The sequence below is a fragment of the Schistocerca nitens genome, chromosome 6, assembly GCF_023898315.1.
Source record: "Schistocerca nitens isolate TAMUIC-IGC-003100 chromosome 6, iqSchNite1.1, whole genome shotgun sequence".
Lineage (NCBI taxonomy): Eukaryota > Metazoa > Arthropoda > Insecta > Orthoptera > Acrididae > Schistocerca > Schistocerca nitens.
The window spans coordinates 631,160,608-631,180,000 of record NC_064619.1 but is presented as its reverse complement, the minus strand read 5'-3'; the positions used below and the strand labels follow the sequence as shown (position 1 = coordinate 631,180,000).

General features: G+C 44.8%; 2 protein-coding genes and 1 non-coding gene across 4 annotated transcripts in view; all 3 read right to left on the bottom strand.

The window, feature by feature from the left end:
• The window catches only part of LOC126262817 (cytochrome P450 6k1-like), a 197,334-nt gene that overhangs the window by 148,487 nt on the left and 29,454 nt on the right, over window positions 1-19,393 (bottom strand). The window lies entirely within an intron of this gene.
• LOC126262818 (cytochrome P450 6k1-like) overlaps window positions 1-19,393 on the bottom strand; it is a 50,819-nt gene that overhangs the window by 9,406 nt on the left and 22,020 nt on the right. For both annotated transcript variants that reach the window (XM_049959664.1, XM_049959665.1), the window contains exons 3-6: window positions 11,705-11,967; window positions 8,459-8,658; window positions 4,119-4,340; window positions 2,267-2,518 (exon numbers count right to left, since the gene is read on the bottom strand). In XM_049959664.1, coding sequence (XP_049815621.1) covers window positions 2,267-2,518; window positions 4,119-4,340; window positions 8,459-8,658; window positions 11,705-11,967 — 937 coding nt within the window. The remainder of the gene's footprint in view (window positions 1-2,266; window positions 2,519-4,118; window positions 4,341-8,458; window positions 8,659-11,704; window positions 11,968-19,393) is intronic.
• Window positions 6,415-6,488, bottom strand: Trnar-ucu (transfer RNA arginine (anticodon UCU)). The gene has a single exon. It is a non-coding gene; the product is annotated as a tRNA-Arg (tRNA).

The following is a 19,393-nucleotide window of genomic DNA, read 5'->3' as shown; positions in this document are numbered from 1 at the left end:
GCGCATCACCTTACGGCATTGCGGCTGTGCAAATGCCGATATGTTTATTAAAAGTCAAAACAGTAACCAATAACAAGTAAAAGTATATTTTATGTGCCTGCACATTGGCAAACACACATTGCAGTAGTACAAAGTACGTTACAAAATTGTAGAAGAAATGTTTTGTCTTGGAAAAACATGAGTTGTCGAAGATTAGAAAAAGGATTTGTCTAAATTGGAAAAGTACATTACAAAATTGTACAAAAAAGTATTTCGTTTTGGGCAGACATGACTTGTCAAAAATTACAAAAAGAAATGTTTAGATTTGTAATTACACTTCTGCACTGTTCGTCAAACGTAAAATGTGAAGACATTTGTCCCACCCTATAATTTATTATTACGGTTGTTCATATGCCAATATGTTTACTGCCCGTTAAAGCAGTGAAATAAAAACAACAAAAACACATGTAGTTTGTGTGCACGTAAAAAAAAATAGTAAAGGGACGGTGGTTGCCTGCCCACATTTAACCTCAGTAAAAGAAGCATCACTGTAATACCTGGGCACGAGATTGTACCTTTCAACAATTAAAAAATTATTTATCTTCAAAGAATAACGTTACAAAATTTCAGAAAATTTGTCTTGATTCACTAGTCAGAATGGTACATAGGGAAGGGACTGTACATTTGAAGGTTCAATTTTTTTATTCTTTTTAAATATTTTTATTATATTTTTACGTGGTATTTGCTAATCACTGTAGGGCGCAAAGAAAAATAGTAAAGGGAAAAGTGGTTGTCTATATACTCTATTTCAGAAAAGTGGTTAGGAAGGTGATAATAGTTTTTACGTGCCTCTCACAACAAATCGTCAAAATGACTAAAACCCATTCCCTACCACTACTGATTAGTTCTTTGATTAACAGTTCTGGAGCCACTTGACTGAATGCACGTATTTCAAATTCGCCGGCCGGAGTGGCCGAGCGGTTCTAGGCGCAACAGTCTGGAACCGCGCGACCGCTACGGTCGCAGGTTCAAATCCTGCCTCGGGCATGGATGTGTGTTATGTCTTAGGTTCGTTAGGTTTACGTAGTTCTAAGTTCTAGGGGACTGATGACCTCAGATGTTAAGTCCCATAGTGCTCCGAGCCATTTCAAATTTCTCCAAGATGTCCCATTTGTTCCCCTTCCTCTCTGTGTGTAGGACTGTCATGCTACTTTCTAATTCTGCCTGAGTATGGCTTTTATCGTTCACATGGGGACGTAATGCGCTACTATCGCTAGCATACCCATGTTCTTTAAACCAGGATTTGAACTCTTGCCCTGTTTGTCCCACGTAAAAACATACACATGATCCGCACTTTATTTTATTTACTCCAGTTTTACAAAACTTATTTTGCACGGATTCCAAACGGTGCCTCAACAGGTTCCCCAAATTGTTAACCGTTTGGAATCCTACCTGAACGTTAAGCTTTTTGAACAAGTTTGCAATCTTTTGTGAAAGTAGTCCTAAAAAAGTTAACGCTATGTGTTTTACTTCTTCTCTACGTTCCATTTTGCTTGCTGCAATCTTAGCAAAAACTTTTTCACCTAGTCTCCTAACATTAGGTTCATGTTACTCATTTGACAGACCGATCTGTACAATTGTCCCGATTTCCTTATTTATACCAAAAAACAACTAGTACCTGTTTGTTTGCGACTACCCAGCTTTTATAAAATCCAGTTAATTATCCCACATATTAAGTTTCAAGAACCAACTTTAAGTGATCAGTCTGGGGATACATTATAATCCCCTGAAAATTGCTCCTGTAAGATTAAGTTACAAGAACCAACTTTAAATGATCAGTCTGGGGATACATTATAATCCCCTAAAAATTGCTCCTGTAAGATTCGTGTAGAATTAGACTAATTTACAGCACTCACAGAACATTTAAGTAGTCATTCTTACCGCATTCTGTTCGTGGATGAAACAGGAAAAAGCTTTGGAAACTGGTACAGAGTACCGTCTGCCATGCACTTCACAGAGGTTCACAGAGTATGGATGAAGATGTAAGGTAAGGGTAGCTCAGAAAACGGTGTATATAGCAACAAAATTCTTACTGAGACAGTCCGCAAGTTTGGCTCCGGGCAGTGAATCACATCTCTTCTGTGACCATAGAGCGAGCGGCATTACAGAACACAACAGTACACGATCGGCCATACGAAAGTCGGTATAAGATGGTCATACTGGCAGCCTGTGCTACCATGAGGTGACAATGTAACTTAATGCAGGTATCAGACGACTAAGTACTCACCTATGCAAATGCGCGGCCCTTCCCCGAAAGGCAGGTACACATAGGGGTGGCGCTTGGCTTTGGCCTCTTCGGAGAACCTCTCAGGGTCAAAGCGGTCAGGGTCAGGGAAATGCGTGGGATCGTGGTGGAGGCCCAGCACAGACAGCACTACTGGAGTTCCCTTCTCCAGAACGACGTCGCTGTCTGGAATCTTGTAGTCTTGGTTGCACTCTCTGTTCAGTACTGCTGCTGGTGGGTGTTTCCTGAGAGACTCTGGAACCGAAATGAAAAAAAATATAAATATTGAAAGGCAGAAATGCGCTGAACTGATTCGAGAAAGTGATCACGAACAGTATGAGGGCGGTAGGTACTCGAATCGGCTACTTACGAATCGAGTACCACCGGCCTATGCGGAGTTGAGCATCTGAAGGAGAAATAGCCGAGAGCTCAAGCCTTCAAAGTCAGTGTCGCGTTGGCGAGAGAGACTTATGAATTGCTTCCGATTGTTGCTGGCACTCATTGGCTATCATTATAATTAAGTTCGTAGGGTGTTCAATAAGTAGTGCAGCACCCTCTCTTTCTGAAATCAGGTTGGTTTTGTTCAGGATTCAAACTGTTCCCCACTCCTTTCGCTACGAAACCGTATTCTTCAACATGATCTCCGTTCAATGTGGCGGCTTTACGCCACCTTACTGTGTGGCGCGGGGGGGGGGGGGGGGTGAGGGGGGAGGGGGAGGGGGAGGCTGTATACCCGCATGGTAGGAGCCTGCTGGTCGACGTCAGAACCAACATATTGCTGCATCAATAACTTCCCCATCATCCACCCACCAGGAAGCAGAGTCATCCGTTTTCATAGTACGTATTAACAATCAGAGCACAACAGTACAGAGACTGTGGCTGTACACGATTTTTAAATAAAAATTACTTAGCTAACATATGATTGAAAAAACGTTGATGACTGTTAATACATCAGATTGTCTTGAAGTTTCACTTACAGTGACAGCAATAAGATAAATAATACATAAGTTGGACCAGCTTCCAAGACCGGAACATAAGTGTACGAGAGGTACGGTTGCTGACCAATCATCGCGCTTGTGGTTTTTTTTTTTTTTACATCATGTTTATTCTTATGATGAACAAAGTATAGTAATGTTTTAGGTACGCCCGTCAAAATATAACTGAGAACACGACTACATACAACGATTTACATCGTTCTTCCGCTTTCCTGAAAAATGTAAATTTTCGAAAAGGTCGGTTTTTTGTAGTTGGTACTGTAATTGTAATCGATACGGGATTTTAGCACTGAGCGCTGCGAATCTGTGGATAGAGGCAGAGGGCAAATATCGGTCCGGAAGACTCTCAGACTTCCGGATTGCTTCGAAGATTACAGTAATTTTACGCAAAATTTCCGCAGCTTCTTTAGCTGAGCTCTTAGCTGGGTCGAACACCGTCTGAATCGTAACCAAATTCGGCAGCTGCTTTAGCTGACTTTCTCACATGGGTCGAGTACAGTCTCAATCGTAACCACCACTTTCCTTAGATTAACTAAGCCGTAAATTCGAAAATCTCGACAGTTTATTGAAATCAGCTTCTATTGTTTCTCTTAATCCATTTAATTTGTGGCCGGGATGCTTCCTCGAACAAGAACAAAGGTGAAACCCTTCCTCAAGAATTTCAATAGGAGTTAAAGTTCAGTCTCCAAGGAATTCCATGTTCGCAGAATTGTAACTAGTGATATTTACTCCTTCCTTCTTCCGCCATCTAATAAGTGTGTGGGTGAACCCATTGACTCTTCTAACGTGAATGATGACAGTCCATGATGTGGAAGTTTCGCACAGCAAGCCAATTGAAACTGAAGATAGATTTTCCTTACCAGATACAACCTTGTCGAGGTAAGTCATTTTGCCGATGGCGTCGTAGGAAATTTCACCGCCGTTTTCCTCGAGCACGGCGTCAATTTCATCGTGCAGCTTGCTCTGTATGTCAGGGTTGAGCGCCAATTCGTGAAGCGTGAAGCTCGTCGCTGTTGAAGAAGTCTCGAAGCCTGCACCGAAGAAGACGAACGCCTGCGCTGCCATGTCTTCCATCGACAACTCTATACAAAGATAAAAGAAAGTTAAAAGTCACAAAAGACTTAAACCTGAATGTGAAAGGGAATATCATTGAATTACATAATAGTTTTAGTGCCGAAGGCCAACGGCTTTGTCGGAGTGGTAACATCGGTTGCCGTCAGATCGCCGAAGTGAAGCACGGTCGGGCTGGGCTAGCACTTGGATGGGTGACCATCCGGTCTGCCTAGCGTTGTTGGTAAGTCGGGTGCTCTGAGCCCTTGTGAGGCAAACTGAGGAGCTACTTGAGTGATAAGTAGCGGCTCCGGTCTCGTAAACTGATATACGGCAGGGAGAGCGGTGTGCTGACCACGTCCCCCTCCATAACTGCATCTAGTGACGCCTGTGGCCTGAGGATGACACGGCGGCCGGTCGGTAGCTTTTGGCCTTCATGGCCTGTGCGGGAGGAGTTTAGTTTAGGAGTTTTTTTTTTTTTAGTTTCGAAGACTGTGTACCAAAACAAAAAGGAATGTCTTTCGATTCTGAAATTGTACTCTTCACCATATTTAGTTAACCAAATCAGACATGCTAGCGCTGCCAGCGAGGAAGTAAATGTATCCGTTGTTTCATTATTTCGCATTAGTCCCTTGAAACTTGCACAATTTCTTTGAAATACGTGTTCAGCCATAAAGAATGGGGTAGTCATTTGGCATTGTTGGCAGCGAGACACTAAGTAGTAGCTTCAGCTGTCTGATTTTAAAGGCTTTTCTTTCTCTGTATCTACATACGAGGGTCGTTCAATAAGTAATGCCCTACACTTTCTTAAAAAGCCGTTAATATGCATACACAAACGTCCTTGTTGCTGTTTCACATTTGATGTCTGTGCGCCGGTGAAGGTCTGAACCGTTCTGGCAGGTGGGAGAGCTGTATTACAGCGTCAAAATGACGTCTACATACGACTCACGTGACAAGTAGCGTGCTGTTATTGAATTCTTGTGTGCAGAAAAAGAAACCGTGGTGAACATCCAAAGACGTTTGTGTGCTGTGTATGGCGATGCTGCAGTCGATTGGAGTATAGCTGGGCGATGGGTAAAGAGAGTTGCAGACTCAGGAATGCAGAAACAGAGCTCCATTATCAGCTGCGCTCGGGACGTCCTGTCACAGCCACTGCTCCAGACAGGCTGAATCGTGCGGATGCCATTATTCGCATCGACCGGCGAGTCACAACTCGACAATTGTCTCTACACTTTGAAGATCATGAGAATGCCAGTCATGCAGTGAAAACACGGCTATGCCTACCGGACAAGATCTTTTACCAGCAGGGAATACATGCTCTTCCACAACGATGGCGGGTCGTGCGGTAGCGTTCTCGCTTCCCACGCCCGGGTTCCCGGGTTCGATTCCCGGCGGGGTCAGGGATTTTTCTCTGCCTCGTGATGGCTGGGTGTTGTGTGCTGTCCTTAGGTTAGTTAGGTTTAAGTAGTTCTAAGTTCTAGGGGACTTATGACCACAGCAGTTGAGTCCCATAGTGCTCAGAGCCATTTGAACCATTTTTGAACAACGATGGCGTACTGCCATAAAACGTGATGGAGATTACGTAGAAAAATAGGACATGGACAACACATGTTGATGTATATTCTCACCAAATTCTGACTCCTAATAATAAGTATGTTCTGAGAAAAAGAAATGTGAGGCGTTACTTTTTGAACGACCCTCGTACACAGTATGGTGCAGCGCAGAAGGTACTTTCTACCAATGCTTGTCTTTTACTTTCGTGTTCCACTCGCAAATTGAGCAGGGGAAAATTGTCTGTATGCCTCAGTACGAGGTCTCATTTTACTCATTTTTTCTTTGTGGGCCTTGTCCGAGTTGTATGTTGGTGACACTATAATGATTCTGCAATATATATATATATATATATATATATATATATATATATATATATATATATATATATATATATATATATATATGAAGGTGGTATCTGATCTTTCGGACGTTTACGAAAGAACAGATACCATGAGTGACCATGCAGCTTGTTAGAACGGAATTACAGTGAAATGAATACCCCTAGCTGCATACAGGCGTTGACATAAGTTAAGGAGGTCAGTTGAAAATGCGTGCCCCGACCGGGACTCGAACCCGGGATCTCCTGCTTAGACAGCAGACGCTCTATCCATCTGAGCCACCGAGGACACAGAAGTCTGCGACTGCTGGGACTTATCTCTGACACGCTTCCCGTGAGATCCACTTTCCAACTTACTGCCCCGCACTATATTCATAGTGCCCCTGCCCATTATACTCATTACTCGCGGCTTTTTGCCGATTCCCGTAAGAGCTGAGGCACTGTTTGTGCATCCGCACAGAAGAAGATGCTCGAATGGCCGGTGAGCCTTACCTATTTATATATATCTGAAGATGGTACCTGTTCTTTCGGACATGTCCGAAAGAACAGACACCACATCCATATAAGTATATAGTTCTGGCAATACCGGCCATGGCCTTCTTCTTCTGTGCGGATGCTCACATATTCCTTGAACTTTTACGGGACTTGGTAAGAATGTCATCCACGAGTAATGAGAGTGTTCGGATGGGACACTACGAATGTAGTGTACACGGCTAGAATGTGGGTCTCGCGGGAGGCGTGCGCAAGACAGTCCCTGCAGTCGCACTGTCTTCTGTGCCGTAGGAGGCTCAGATGGATAGAGCGTCTGCTGTCTAAGCAGGAGATCCCGGGTTCGCGTCCTGGTTGGGACACACATTTTCATCTGTCCCCATTGATATATATCAACGCCTGTCGGCAGCTGAAGGTATTAATAGTAATTTAGATACAAATATATTGGGGAGATTGCAAGGTGCGCAGAGCCATGAGAGAATTAACGACCCATTAACAACAGTTGAGCTGATATTCTGGGATGTCTGCTTATTGCTATAGGAGGATTCCTACATGTGTTAAACCGAACGCCAACGGCCTTGCCGCCGTGGTAACGCCGTTTCCCGTCAGATCACCGAAGTTAAGCGCTGTCGGGCTGGGCCAGCACTTGGATGGGTGACCATTCGGTCTGCCAAGCGCTATTGGCAAGCGGGGTGCACTCAGCCCTTGTGAGGCAAACTGAGGAGCTACTTGATTCAGATGTAGCGGCTCCGGTCTCGTAAACTGACATACGGCCAGGAGAGCGGAGTGCTGACCACATACCCTTCCATATCTGCATCCAGTGACGCCTGTGGGCTGAGGATGACACGGTGGCCGGTCGGTACCGTTGGGCCTTCCAAGGCCTGATCGGACGAATTTTAGTTAAACTGAATGCTAAACTGGTTCCATATAGGGAGGGGTCAGCAGAAGGAAGTACTAACCCACAAGAAAGTATGTTGCTTTTCTGCATGTTATATGTCTTGTTACATTCGAAGTCAAGATCATAAATACAGTGAGACAAAAGACTTTTTCTAGTAGGCAGTAATTTATAGTGGTACTCATTACTAGCATGTCCTGCATTCGAAACCACAACAGATAACGTAACGACCCTAATTCTTACTAAATTGAGGGTTTAGGGTTATCTCTTCATTTCACTGACCTTTTCATACACACTACAGAATCACCACTCACAAACAGTAGAAGACCCAATCAGCAATTATATGATTCGTAGACACACAGAGAATATGATGAAATTACTATCATGTAACGAAGTCTTTGTACTGTCAGGCAGAGAGCACCTGTCCAGACAGCCATGCACGTTATGGCGTTGATACCAGGATAGGAGGTTCGGCGGACCCAAATCGTTTCTGCCTGGCGGATTAATGACGAGGGTAGGTGTGCTGGGGAGCCTGGATGTGGTTTTTAGGCCGTTTCCCACATTCGTCTTGGTGAATAACGGGCTGGTACCCAATTCCCGCCTCAGTTATACGATTCTAAAACATTTAGAAAACGTTGCTCACTTTTATGTGAACATCACTACAAACAGACAGTTGGGGAGAAAATATTTCGTCTTGGAGCGCTAATGGTATGATGACAGGAAGGGTATGTGGTAACCGCTCTAAATCCGTAAATGTATGTGCCGACTCTGCGCCGATCGGGACAAAGGCTCAAAAGGAAGAAGGCCCTCAGAAAGAGAGGGCACTGTGGATGTGCAAGTAAACACTAACGAGAAAAAGAAGAAGAGGAACTTACTGTCGGTGGTGCCTACTCCTTTCTGCTGTCCATTCTCCACTGTCTCTCCTTTGTCAGGGTCGACGTATCCCTTGTTTTTGAGCTGAATGAGAAGGTCCATGAAGTCTTTCCTTCTAAAGTTGTTCTTCTCTCTGTAAGCGACAGTGTCTGCAACCATCTGCTGGAAATATTTGCTGACATCCGATCTTCCTCCTTTGATTCTAGAAAAGAAATATAACAGTTATTTATTATTAAAGCAAAAAAAAAATTAAAATGGCTGGGAGCACTATGAGACTTAACTTCTGAGGTCATCAGTCTCCTAGAACTTAGAACTACTTAAACCTAACTAACCTAAGGACACCACACACGTCCATGCCCGAGGCAGGATTCGAACCTGCGGCCGTAGCGGTCGCGCGGTTCCAGACTGTAGCGCCTAGAACCGCTCGGCCACACCGACCGGCTTAAAGCAAAGATTCTATCAACAATTCCTCCTTTTCCACTGTGGAAGGAGATTACTTATCTAACATATCCCACATTTTATACACAGTGGCCAATGTAAGAGACAAGTTACTTAGTTTGTGAAGATTAACAAGAAGCGAGAAAAGACTGTGAACCATTCGTACTACAGTGGCAGGAAGAACGATGTGTGCTGGCACATGACTGCTAGCAAGCCCATGTCCATTTGTTGCATAGTGTGGTGTCAAGAAAAGTCTAATCGGCAGATGAACGCAATCCAAGCAGATTTCTGTTGATAGTGTTCAGGTAATGCCGATAACAATAAACAAACGTCGGCTGTTTGAGATTTCATGGACGATTATGGTGAAGTCATGTGGCAGTTTTGTTTCCTTTAGCGATCTCTTAATACATTACTGACCATGAAAAGTGCATCACCAGGGAGAATGGCAAACGTACTCAGAGGATGTATATGACTTTAGCGTGTGCATTCTATTGTGAAGGAAAAGTAGGCTTTAAAAACCCATGGGCGACGAGACCAGTAGAGACATATAACTACTGCATCCGTTGAGCATTCTGCCCCAGATGAACGTGACTTCATACACGAAAATTATGTAAGGAGGAAGCCTCTATAGCCGTCCATAACTACGACGGTGTTGCTAGTGAAGGATTTTCTGCACAAACTGACCTCTCCATTATGACCCATAAACGTTCGATAGGTAGCCATAACATTCGCTCGAACTGTCCAGGGCGTTCTTCAAACCAATCGCCAACAGTTGTGTCCTGGTGACATGGCACATTATCGTCCATCAAAATTTCTTCGTTGTTTGTTAAGTCCGTGAAAGGCTGAAAATGGTCTCCAAGTAGCCGAACATAACCACTGTCAGTCAGTGATTGGATCAGTTGGAGCAGAGGACCCAGCCCATTCCATGTAAACATAGTCCATATCATTACGAAGCCACTGCCAGCTTGCACAGTGCCTTATTGACAGCTTGGGACCATGGCTTTGTGGGGTGTGTGCCACACCTGAACCCTATCATCAGATTTTAACAACTAACATCGGGACTCATCTGACAGGGCCACGGTTTGCCAGTCGTCTAGGGTCCAACCGATATGGTCACAGGCCCAGGAGAGGAGCTGCAGACGATGTCCTGCTGTTAGCAAAGACACTCGCGTCGGTCGTCTGCCGCCACTTTTCGCTGGACTGTCGTAACGGATACGTTCGTCGTACGGCCTACGTTGATTTCTGCGGTTATTTTATGCCGTCTTGTTTTTTTTCTGTTATCACTTCAACTCTACGCAAACGCCTCTGTTCTCGCTCGTTAAGTTAATGGCGTCAGCCATGCCTTGTCTGTGGTGAGACAAAATCATCAGAACAGAAAAGCAATTACTGTAACACCAGGGTGGCTTGAGGGCCATGTTCTGATCATTCACCAGTTACGCCCCAAGACTGCAGCTGTTTGTTTCAACACAGTTTTAGCAGAACCACTGCCGAAGAACAGTTAGTGACTTGTAATCGGAAAGAACGAAATGAAAAAGGTAAATCGTCTCTGAGCACGGTAATTGCAACAACGTAACACTCCGTCGCGCTGCACATCAGTCGATGCGAATTTGACGATGCCCCAGAAGATGGATAAGAAAGTACCAGTCAGAGATGCCCATGGAGGTAATCAAAAATCAAATGTTCAAATGTATGTGAATCTTATGGGACTTAACTACTAAGGTCATCAGTCCCTAAGCTTACACACTAGTTAACCTAAATTATCCTAAGGACAAACACACACACACACCCATGCCCGAGGGATGACTCGAACCTCCGCCGGGATCAGCTGCACTGTCCATGACTGCAGCGCCCTGGACCGCTCGGCTAATCCCGCGTGGCGCCATGGGGGTAATCGCCAGAGATAGCTTAATCTCTCGTTTCAAAGAAGTTAGCGCACCAAAGTGACCGACTACATATAGTTGAACAAAGATTTCACGTGAGGAACCCCACTGAACATCAATACGGTCATATTCTAAGAGCGCACGAAATGGTAAAATGAGTGAAAGTTGCTTGTTTCACTCTCCTGATATATTCAATGACTACATGATGTTAACCACAAAGTATAGAACAGTTGAGTTCATTGCTTTGTACAAACAAACATTTGTAGGTTCTCATGTTCCACAGGCTGAGTTATCCCACAACACTTTTTGACTTCGTAACTGTCGACTTGGCTGTTTTTAGAATCTCAGACTGGCAGACTTGCTCTTGGCATCATTCTTGAATGTTTGGATCACTGTCATGAAAACACCCTGTAGGCAGCGATACACAGTGAAGTAGTGCAAAGCCATAAGAATTTACTTTTTCGAGCAAGTCCAGTATCTCCACGATAAGTGTATAGAAGCATTAATAGTCCATGAAGACGTCGTGGAATGGACGTAACTTCAAAACATTACTTTTGAGACCCTGAGAAGTGAATTCGGCAGCAACACAATAGGGATGCGCCATGTTTGTCATATGCAGGATGTTGTCCATCACATCCAAGCTCTGAAAGAGGACGATTAGGATTTAATGTTCTATTGACAAACAAGACACTACAGACGAAACGAAATCTTGAATTGGGAAGCGATTTCAGACGTGTCTTTCTAGAGGAATCTTTCTGACGTTTGCCCTAAGGGATATAGAGAAACTACAGAAAAGCTAAATCTGCGTAACTGGGTGAGGATTTGAACAGGTACCCTCTGGAGCATGGTACTAGACTCTTATCCATTGCGCCTTGAGGCTCCTCATATCAAAGAGATTTCTCTGGTGGAACGGAGCGTTGCAGGTCTCACCTTAGATACTCCATTAATGTTGGGCTGACGAAGTTCAGAACGAAAGCGATGGCTGCTTGCCAAGAAGGCTCAAAAATCTTGCGCCCCCATTGGCGGAACTCGTGCTCCGGGTTTCGCTGGCAGTTGCACTCCTGGCCGAAGGCGACGGAGGAGATGACGTCAGTGGTGAACCGTGCTATCAGCTCGCGCACCTCCACCGACTCCCCGCGGTCCACCATCTCACCAATCACGTCCACCATCTCTTGCCCGCAGTCCTGGATCGTCTGTCACAGACACAGATACACTTCGTCAGTGTCCATAATAGAGAAGAGTGTTTCAGCAAACTTGCATGCTTTTGTGACTGGATTCAAGATTTTTTTATAAGAAATAACTTAATTCTTTATTCTTAACGGTACAAGATCAACAGTATTGAAGGTTATTTCTGGAGTACCCCTAAAGAATGTTATAGGACCAGTACTGTTAACAATGTACAGACTGATCTTGCTAAGAGGGGACAAACTGCAGGACATAATCCCTGGGAATACAAGGAACAAGAAAAAGTAATGTAGGTATAAGGTCGGAAATGCATTATGAGGGAGGTATATTCACTTGAAGGTGGAGAAGGGATCTCTGACAGTGACCGCGATATCACGTTCCGGTGGTACTACCAACAGCCTTGTCTCTGCAGCACGGTTTCGTCGTTGGTTCGCTGCACAGGCCACCCATGGTTCTGGAACTTCAATCATCCATCTCTCTCCAACTGAGAAAGTTTGGAGCATTATAGGCAAGGCTCTCCAACCATCTCGGGGCTTCGACAGTCTAACGCGCCAATTGGACAAAATTTGGCCTGAAATCCATCAGGAGGACACCCAAAAACCCTGTAGACCAGAGCCAAGCTGAACAGCTCCTTGCATAAGGGCCAGAGGCGGACCAGTGCGTTATTGACTTGTTCAGTGTGTCCTGTCTCTAGAATAAATCTTCCAATTTTTCCGAAATTATTTGTTTGTCTCTACATGGTCCGCCCCGATAGCCGAGTGGTCAGCACGGTGGTCTGTCACGGCAAGGGGCCCGGGTTCGATTCCCGGTTGGGTCGGAGATTTTCTCCGCTTAGGGACTGGGTGTTGTGTTGTCATCAATATCATTTCATCATCATCAGTGGAAGGCAACGGGAAACCACCACTGGAATTACTTCCCTAGACGCTCATGCGGTGGACCTCTCTGACGAGGCTTCCCCCTTGACAAGACCTGCCGTAAGGCAGAACACGAAGTTTGTCTCTACATGTGCATCACATCTACTAATTTCCATCCCATTTGGATAATTCCTTCATGGTGCGTCGTTTTTTGCCTCAAAGAGCACATATACATATAGCCATGTGTATATTTATGCAGATACACATAAATACATACATGTAAATGCCTTTATATGTGCATGTATATATTCACCTCCCAAAATAAAAGAAAGACGTGCTTGCAACTTAAGAGTTAAACTGCTAAGGAATTACAGAAATAGTTAAATAGGTAGCTTGCTGTCTGCAGGTGTATAGCAGGAGACAGTTACAGGCTTAAAGTGTAAATTCAGGCTGCCTGTGGCGCAGTTGTTATTCATTTGTTTGTTTTGAAGAGCCAGCAACAGTGTGTTTCAGCCCAGTCAGGTTCCTACACTCGCCTGCTACATCAAGTTACGTATTTAGCTCTTTCTGTGTTTTCTTAGTAGTGCTGGGATGGAAAGGACGCCCGCATGCTGTGCGTGGATGCAGGAGGAGCTGTCCGTAGTGTGTACACAGCTGAAGCAGCTTTTGGGTACGGTCAGGCATCTTCAGGCTGCTTCCTGAGATGCAGCAATGGCGGAGCATCTGGCATATGACATAGGACACTTCAGGTGTCTCTTGTTTAGCTCACAGGCTCTGCCACTGAGGCATCTCCAAGTGGACCCAACGGGGTGATCCGTCATCGCTGAAGGCTGAGTGGCGGGCTGTAATGCATTCACGTTGCTCCAGGTGGAGGGTCAGTATGGAGGCTGGCCATTTGGCCTCGCCCATTCACCCTGTGACTGGCCCCTTCAGGAGGGTCTGATCAGGCACACGGGGTGAAGCGTTTGCCAGTTATTTGGAGCTCCAATGTTGGTGTGTTATGAAGCCTCTTAAGTAAATAACATTCAAGACCGAAAAGAAAGCCAGAGTGCACTCGGTGTGTCTATCGTGAGGCATCATCTGGGTTGCATGCGAGGCCCTGCCTGCGGCTATCGAGAGTACAGGACGATTATGTCAGCGCCAGTGAGGTCTGCTGCTTGGGTTCTAAGGCCGTCCTCAGTTCATATGGGCAGCTGGCAGAGGTGGTGAAGGCTGCTAGCCTCACGCATGGTGTGCAAGCACTGTTGTTCTCAGAGTTGGTCGGGATCTTTTGGTTTGGAACTGAGTGGAGGGTCCCAAAAAAAGTCTTCGTTGACTCTGTAACGGTCTTGGCTGTAGATTTTCTGGACCTGCGTTATTGGGTGGAGAGCTTTAGGCTCCTCCTGATAGACCAGGGGTGTGCTACGTAGACGAAGCAGCTAGTCGAGCAGCAGAGTACTTATGGAGTGCACATGTGGATTTTTTAGGCTCGGTCGTGATTTGAGGCACTTTGATGAACACTCGCCAGTGGACATTCAGGTAACGAAATTTGACCTGGTTCACGGTAAGGACACGCAACTGTCAGAATTGTATCAGTAAATTGTCGAAGTATTCGTGGAAAGTACGCGAATTTACTGATTCCCACACTGTCGGACACTAATTATTATCGGGAATAAGAGTTGGCTGAAACCCAAGGTAGAAAGCTCTGAAATTTTTAACGAGTCACGGAAGGTGTATCGCAAAGAGAGATTAGTTGGCATATTAGGATGAGTCTTCATTGCAGTGTACGAAAATATTGTGTCTAATGAGGTCGATTTTGAGTGTGACAGTGAAGTTATTTGGATGCGTGTAACAGATCTAGGTTAAACCAAGTTAGATGTTGCATGTTTTTACCGCTCATACGATTACGCCGTAACAGTTTTAGAGTCATTCAAAGACTGTCTATGCTCAGTATCGCAGAAATACTCAGATTATCTCATATTAGACGGAGGTGACTTTAACGCACCAAATATAGATTGGGGGGACAGGCATTCTTGCGAAATACTTTCGATCACCTTTTGCAAAAACTGTCATCAGTAAACCAGTTAATAGCAAGTTCGACAGCTCACACGTAATGGAAACATTTTAGACTCTGTAGCTTCAAAAGGCCTGACCTTATCGACGGTGTCAGTATAGAGACAGGGATTAATGACCGTGATGTCATCATAGCGACTATGGTTACTAAAGTTAATAAATCAGTCAAGATGGTCAAGAGAGTATTTTTGGTAGAAGGAGCTGATAGGCAGTTGCTAGCATCCGTCTTAGACAATGAATGGAGACCATTTAGAACTGATATCATGAAAGTAGAGGAGGAATTATTGGCAAAGTTTAAACGGTTTTGCAAATCGCGCTCTGGAGATCAATGCCGAGCAAGTGGATTAAGGACGGAAAAATCCACCGTGGTTTAACAACAGCTTTGGAAAATGTTTAGGAACGAAGATCGTTACACTCTCGGTTCAAAAAAGAATGAGCGAATGACGACTGGCAATAGTTAATAGAGGTATGCGTGGGTAAAAAGAGCTATGGACGAAGCATACGACAACGACCACCGTCATACATCAGCAAAGGATTTAGCCGAGAACCCAAGAAAACTCTGGTCCTAAGTAAAACGGCTAAGCTGATCGATGGCTTCTACCCAGTCAGCCATTGGTCAATCTGGTGTAACAGTAGAAGATAACAAAAAGAAAGAAATCGTTCATAAGAAGGATCGTACAAACATACCATCGTTTGATAATCGAACAGACTCTCGTGTGGAGGACACAGAAATAGGCATCTCTAGGGCAGAGAAACAACTGAAAGAGTTGAAAACCAATACATCGCCCGGTGCGGATGGAATCCCAATTAGATTTTACAGAAATTACTCTGCAGCTTTAGCCTTTTACTTAGCATGCACGTATCGCGAATCTCTCGTCGAGCGCAAAGTCCGAAGCGAGTGGAAAAAATAATTAACATGAATGCAGATGCTAGCGAAGCCTACAGGTTTCATTGCTGTATTTGACCACTAACAGCACATTTGTAATGTCCCCAACATGTTGCACGTGTCAGTCGTGGCCTGAACAATGTTCTGTGTAGTTGTGGGTGCATTATGTTGGAGCTAAGAGAATTCTAATCTGTCGTGCTTGCACGGTCGGTGCCTCCATAACGCAGGCGGCTGAAGTGTTTGGTATTTCAAGAGGCATCATATTGAAGATTTATATCGCACACAGGAAAAGGAAATACATCATCGGATAGATCACACCGTGGATAAAGTGTGTTTAAGTGATCATGACGGAAGGCCGTGAGAAGGATTTTCACGAAAAATAAGAAGACAACATCTCCAAAAGTCGCTACAAAATTGAATGGCGCACTTGCAAACCCTGTTAGCACAAAAAAAAAAAAAAAAAAAAAAATGCGGAAGGAACTCCATAAGCATGGAATTTATGTGCGAGCTGGAGTTCAAAAATCACTCTTCAGTGAAGCAAATGTGTGTGCTTATGTATGTGTGTGTGTGTTTGAAGTTCAAGGGCACTCAGCGGCGAGTTTATCAGCTTCCTTAAAATATTAAAAGAAACGAATGTGAGGAAAATATCTAAAATTGTAAACGCACAAAACGACACTCAATCACTCACTCCTACCTTATTCGTGTTGATCCACACAATCACTCTATCTTACATGCCGTAATATAGTGGAGAAAAGGTAAAAAGTGGTGTACCTCGGATGAAAACACAGATAAAACGAAATGGTTCAAATGGCTCTAAGCACTATTGGACTTAACATCTGAGATCATCAGTCCCCTAGACTTAGAACTACCTAAAACTAATTAAGGACATCACACACATTCATGCCTGAGGCTTGATTCGAACATGCGCCGTAGCAGCAGCACGGTTCCGGACTGAAGCACCTAGGTAAAACGACAGAGCAGCTAAAATAACAGTATAGAGAACTGTGACTTGCTGACCACATACGAAAAACAATGGTGAGCTAGTTGTAAAATACCTTAAAGATGCTAAAACGGAAAGTAAAACAAAAAATACGAGAGAAGAGATAAAATAACAGCTTAGAGAAATGTTACTACCTGACCACATGAAAACCTGGGTGAGCCATTCACCATTTTAACACTTTAAAAAAAGCTCCCTAAAAGTTTAGGAAACATAAAATCTCTGACCACATTCGTTTGACTGTCACTTAAAAGAGACGGCAGGTCTGTTGGCATATCTGCCCCTCTCTTTTGGTCTGAAAATAAAACAGAGTCTTGTAAAGTGTCGTACAGTGATCTGAACGCCACAAGCACCGTACATTAAAGGGTCCTCTCACCACAGCAAGAAGCCACGCTTAGAGAGCTGTGTCCTATAGGAAGATGAGTGAGGAAAACCTCATCCCACCTGTGTGGCTGGAAGGAGGCATGCCGTGTCCACGTTGTGGGCTCTACCGGGTGCAGCTTCTTGTCTGTTACTCCCAGTCACTCTTCCACACACTTGTACCTCAACAGCGAGGTAATAGCCCGTAACTAACTGAGTAGTGCATCTGTGGTCTAGGGGCCTACACAGCCATACTTTCCATCGCCAGGCATATGTGGATGACCATCTGCTCCTGGCACTTTCACCTACAGAAATACAATACGCCATTACATGGATCCGACAGTATGGAAGATCCTCAGGAAACATCCTCAATGTAGCCAAATCAGCGGTTATGAACTTTGGTAGTGGCCTCCAAGACAAAGGGGCACTGTCGTTCCTCGCAATGGACAAATTCCATTACATGGGTATCACCTTCACTGGAAATACCTATCGTATGGCGGCGTAGGCCTACCGCCGTTTGCTTCAGATAATATGAGCCCACATACAACAGAATCGCCACTGCAGTTTGAATAAAGTCTAGCCAGTGGCCTACAGCAACACCAGTTTTGTGCCCAAGCTAGAACCCGTTACCCAAATCTTCTCTTTGCCAATGGTCCTAGGGCGACAATTTCAGGTGGCTATTGGGTACTTAATATCAGCAGGAACCATCTTTAAGGTCCGTTACGACACTTTCACCCTCCCCACTTCAGCAGAAGGACTCGGTCCCGTCGATGCTAAAGCCAGGAGATCCTCTTTATAATTAACTACTACGATAAGGTGTTGCACAGCTCTTCCACGTCACCCATCCACAGCCACATACACGATGCTCTTCCGAACACGAGCGCACCATGGGCGAAACAGTTTCACAAATTGTTTTCGCAATGCATCCCCTCCCCTCCCTGCAATATGTTGGAGAACCTCCGCCCAGTTATTCATTGGACAAGAGCGTTGAAGAACATCCATGTACCTTTCCTTCCAGCGGATGCACGAGCCCTATGGTACTGCGTCGTGAACGGTAAAAACCTGACGAACCAGCGACTTCACTGTACTGGACTGACTAAATGACCGTTATGTATTCGGTGTCAGAGTGAGGATACTGATGAGCATCGTCTCATATGTTCGTCAATGCACGATATATGGCAACTCGTGCAGTGGATACTGGTGATGATGTGCACTCCAAGTTCGACTTTCGGTACCATGTTGTAGTCGCTCACACCGCTCTTGAGCGAACGCCATTTTACCGACGTCAGTTTGCTAATTACTTACACAACGCAATTTACGATCCTCCCCCTCCCCCCGCCCGCCACACAGTTGGAGTTATCCAAAATTCAGCGTGCCTGAAAACTCATGACAACCTTTTCAAGAACGGTAACAGCCCAGTCCCGGGTGCGAGCCGCAGATACTCTCCATGAAGCGTGCGCTACATCTCCCAAGTTATCTTCCCTTATCTTCGATAAGGATGGAAGCCGATGCAATGAATTACAATTTGTGGCACAGCCACGACTTGAACCCAGGTCTGCTGCTTGCTAGGCAGACCTTCGAGCCATTACACCACTGTAGCGTTGCGACTACCACAGCTAGATGGACTACCTAGGTCCAATGCCTTCCCTACACAAACTTCGTTCAAACCTTCAATCCATTATATTGTTCTCACATCATCACCACTGCTGAGGTTCAGGACGCTATCTTGCTCTTGCGGTAGGAAACTGCCCCTAAAGGTGGAAGAATGAGCAAAGATCAACAACAGGGGGCAATGGAAACCGTTGCATTAAAGACACATAATGTGTATCCACACATGTGGCCTGTAACTGAAAAACTGTCATGATGATCTCTCCATTGGCAAAAGATTTCAGACTACCCCTCCCCCCCCCCCCCCCCCATATAGATCTCCGGGAGGGGACTGCCAAGGGGGAGAAAGAGTAAAGTCAACGTTAATGTCAGAAGTTTCAACGTGGTAGGAAAGCTAGAAAATCGGAAAAGGATAATGCTAAGGCTCAGTGTAGATATAGTGAGGGTCAGGGAAGTGAAATCGAAAGAAGACAAGGATTTCTGGTGAGATGAATATCTGGTAGTATCAACAGTATCAGAAAATGGGATTCGTGTGAATAGGGAGGTAGGGCAGAGATGAGTTACTGTGAGCAATTCAATGATAGGGCTGTTCTGATCAGAATCGACAGCAAACCAAAACCGACAACGATAGCTGAGGTATGTATGTCAATGTTACAAGCTGAAGATGAGGAGATAGC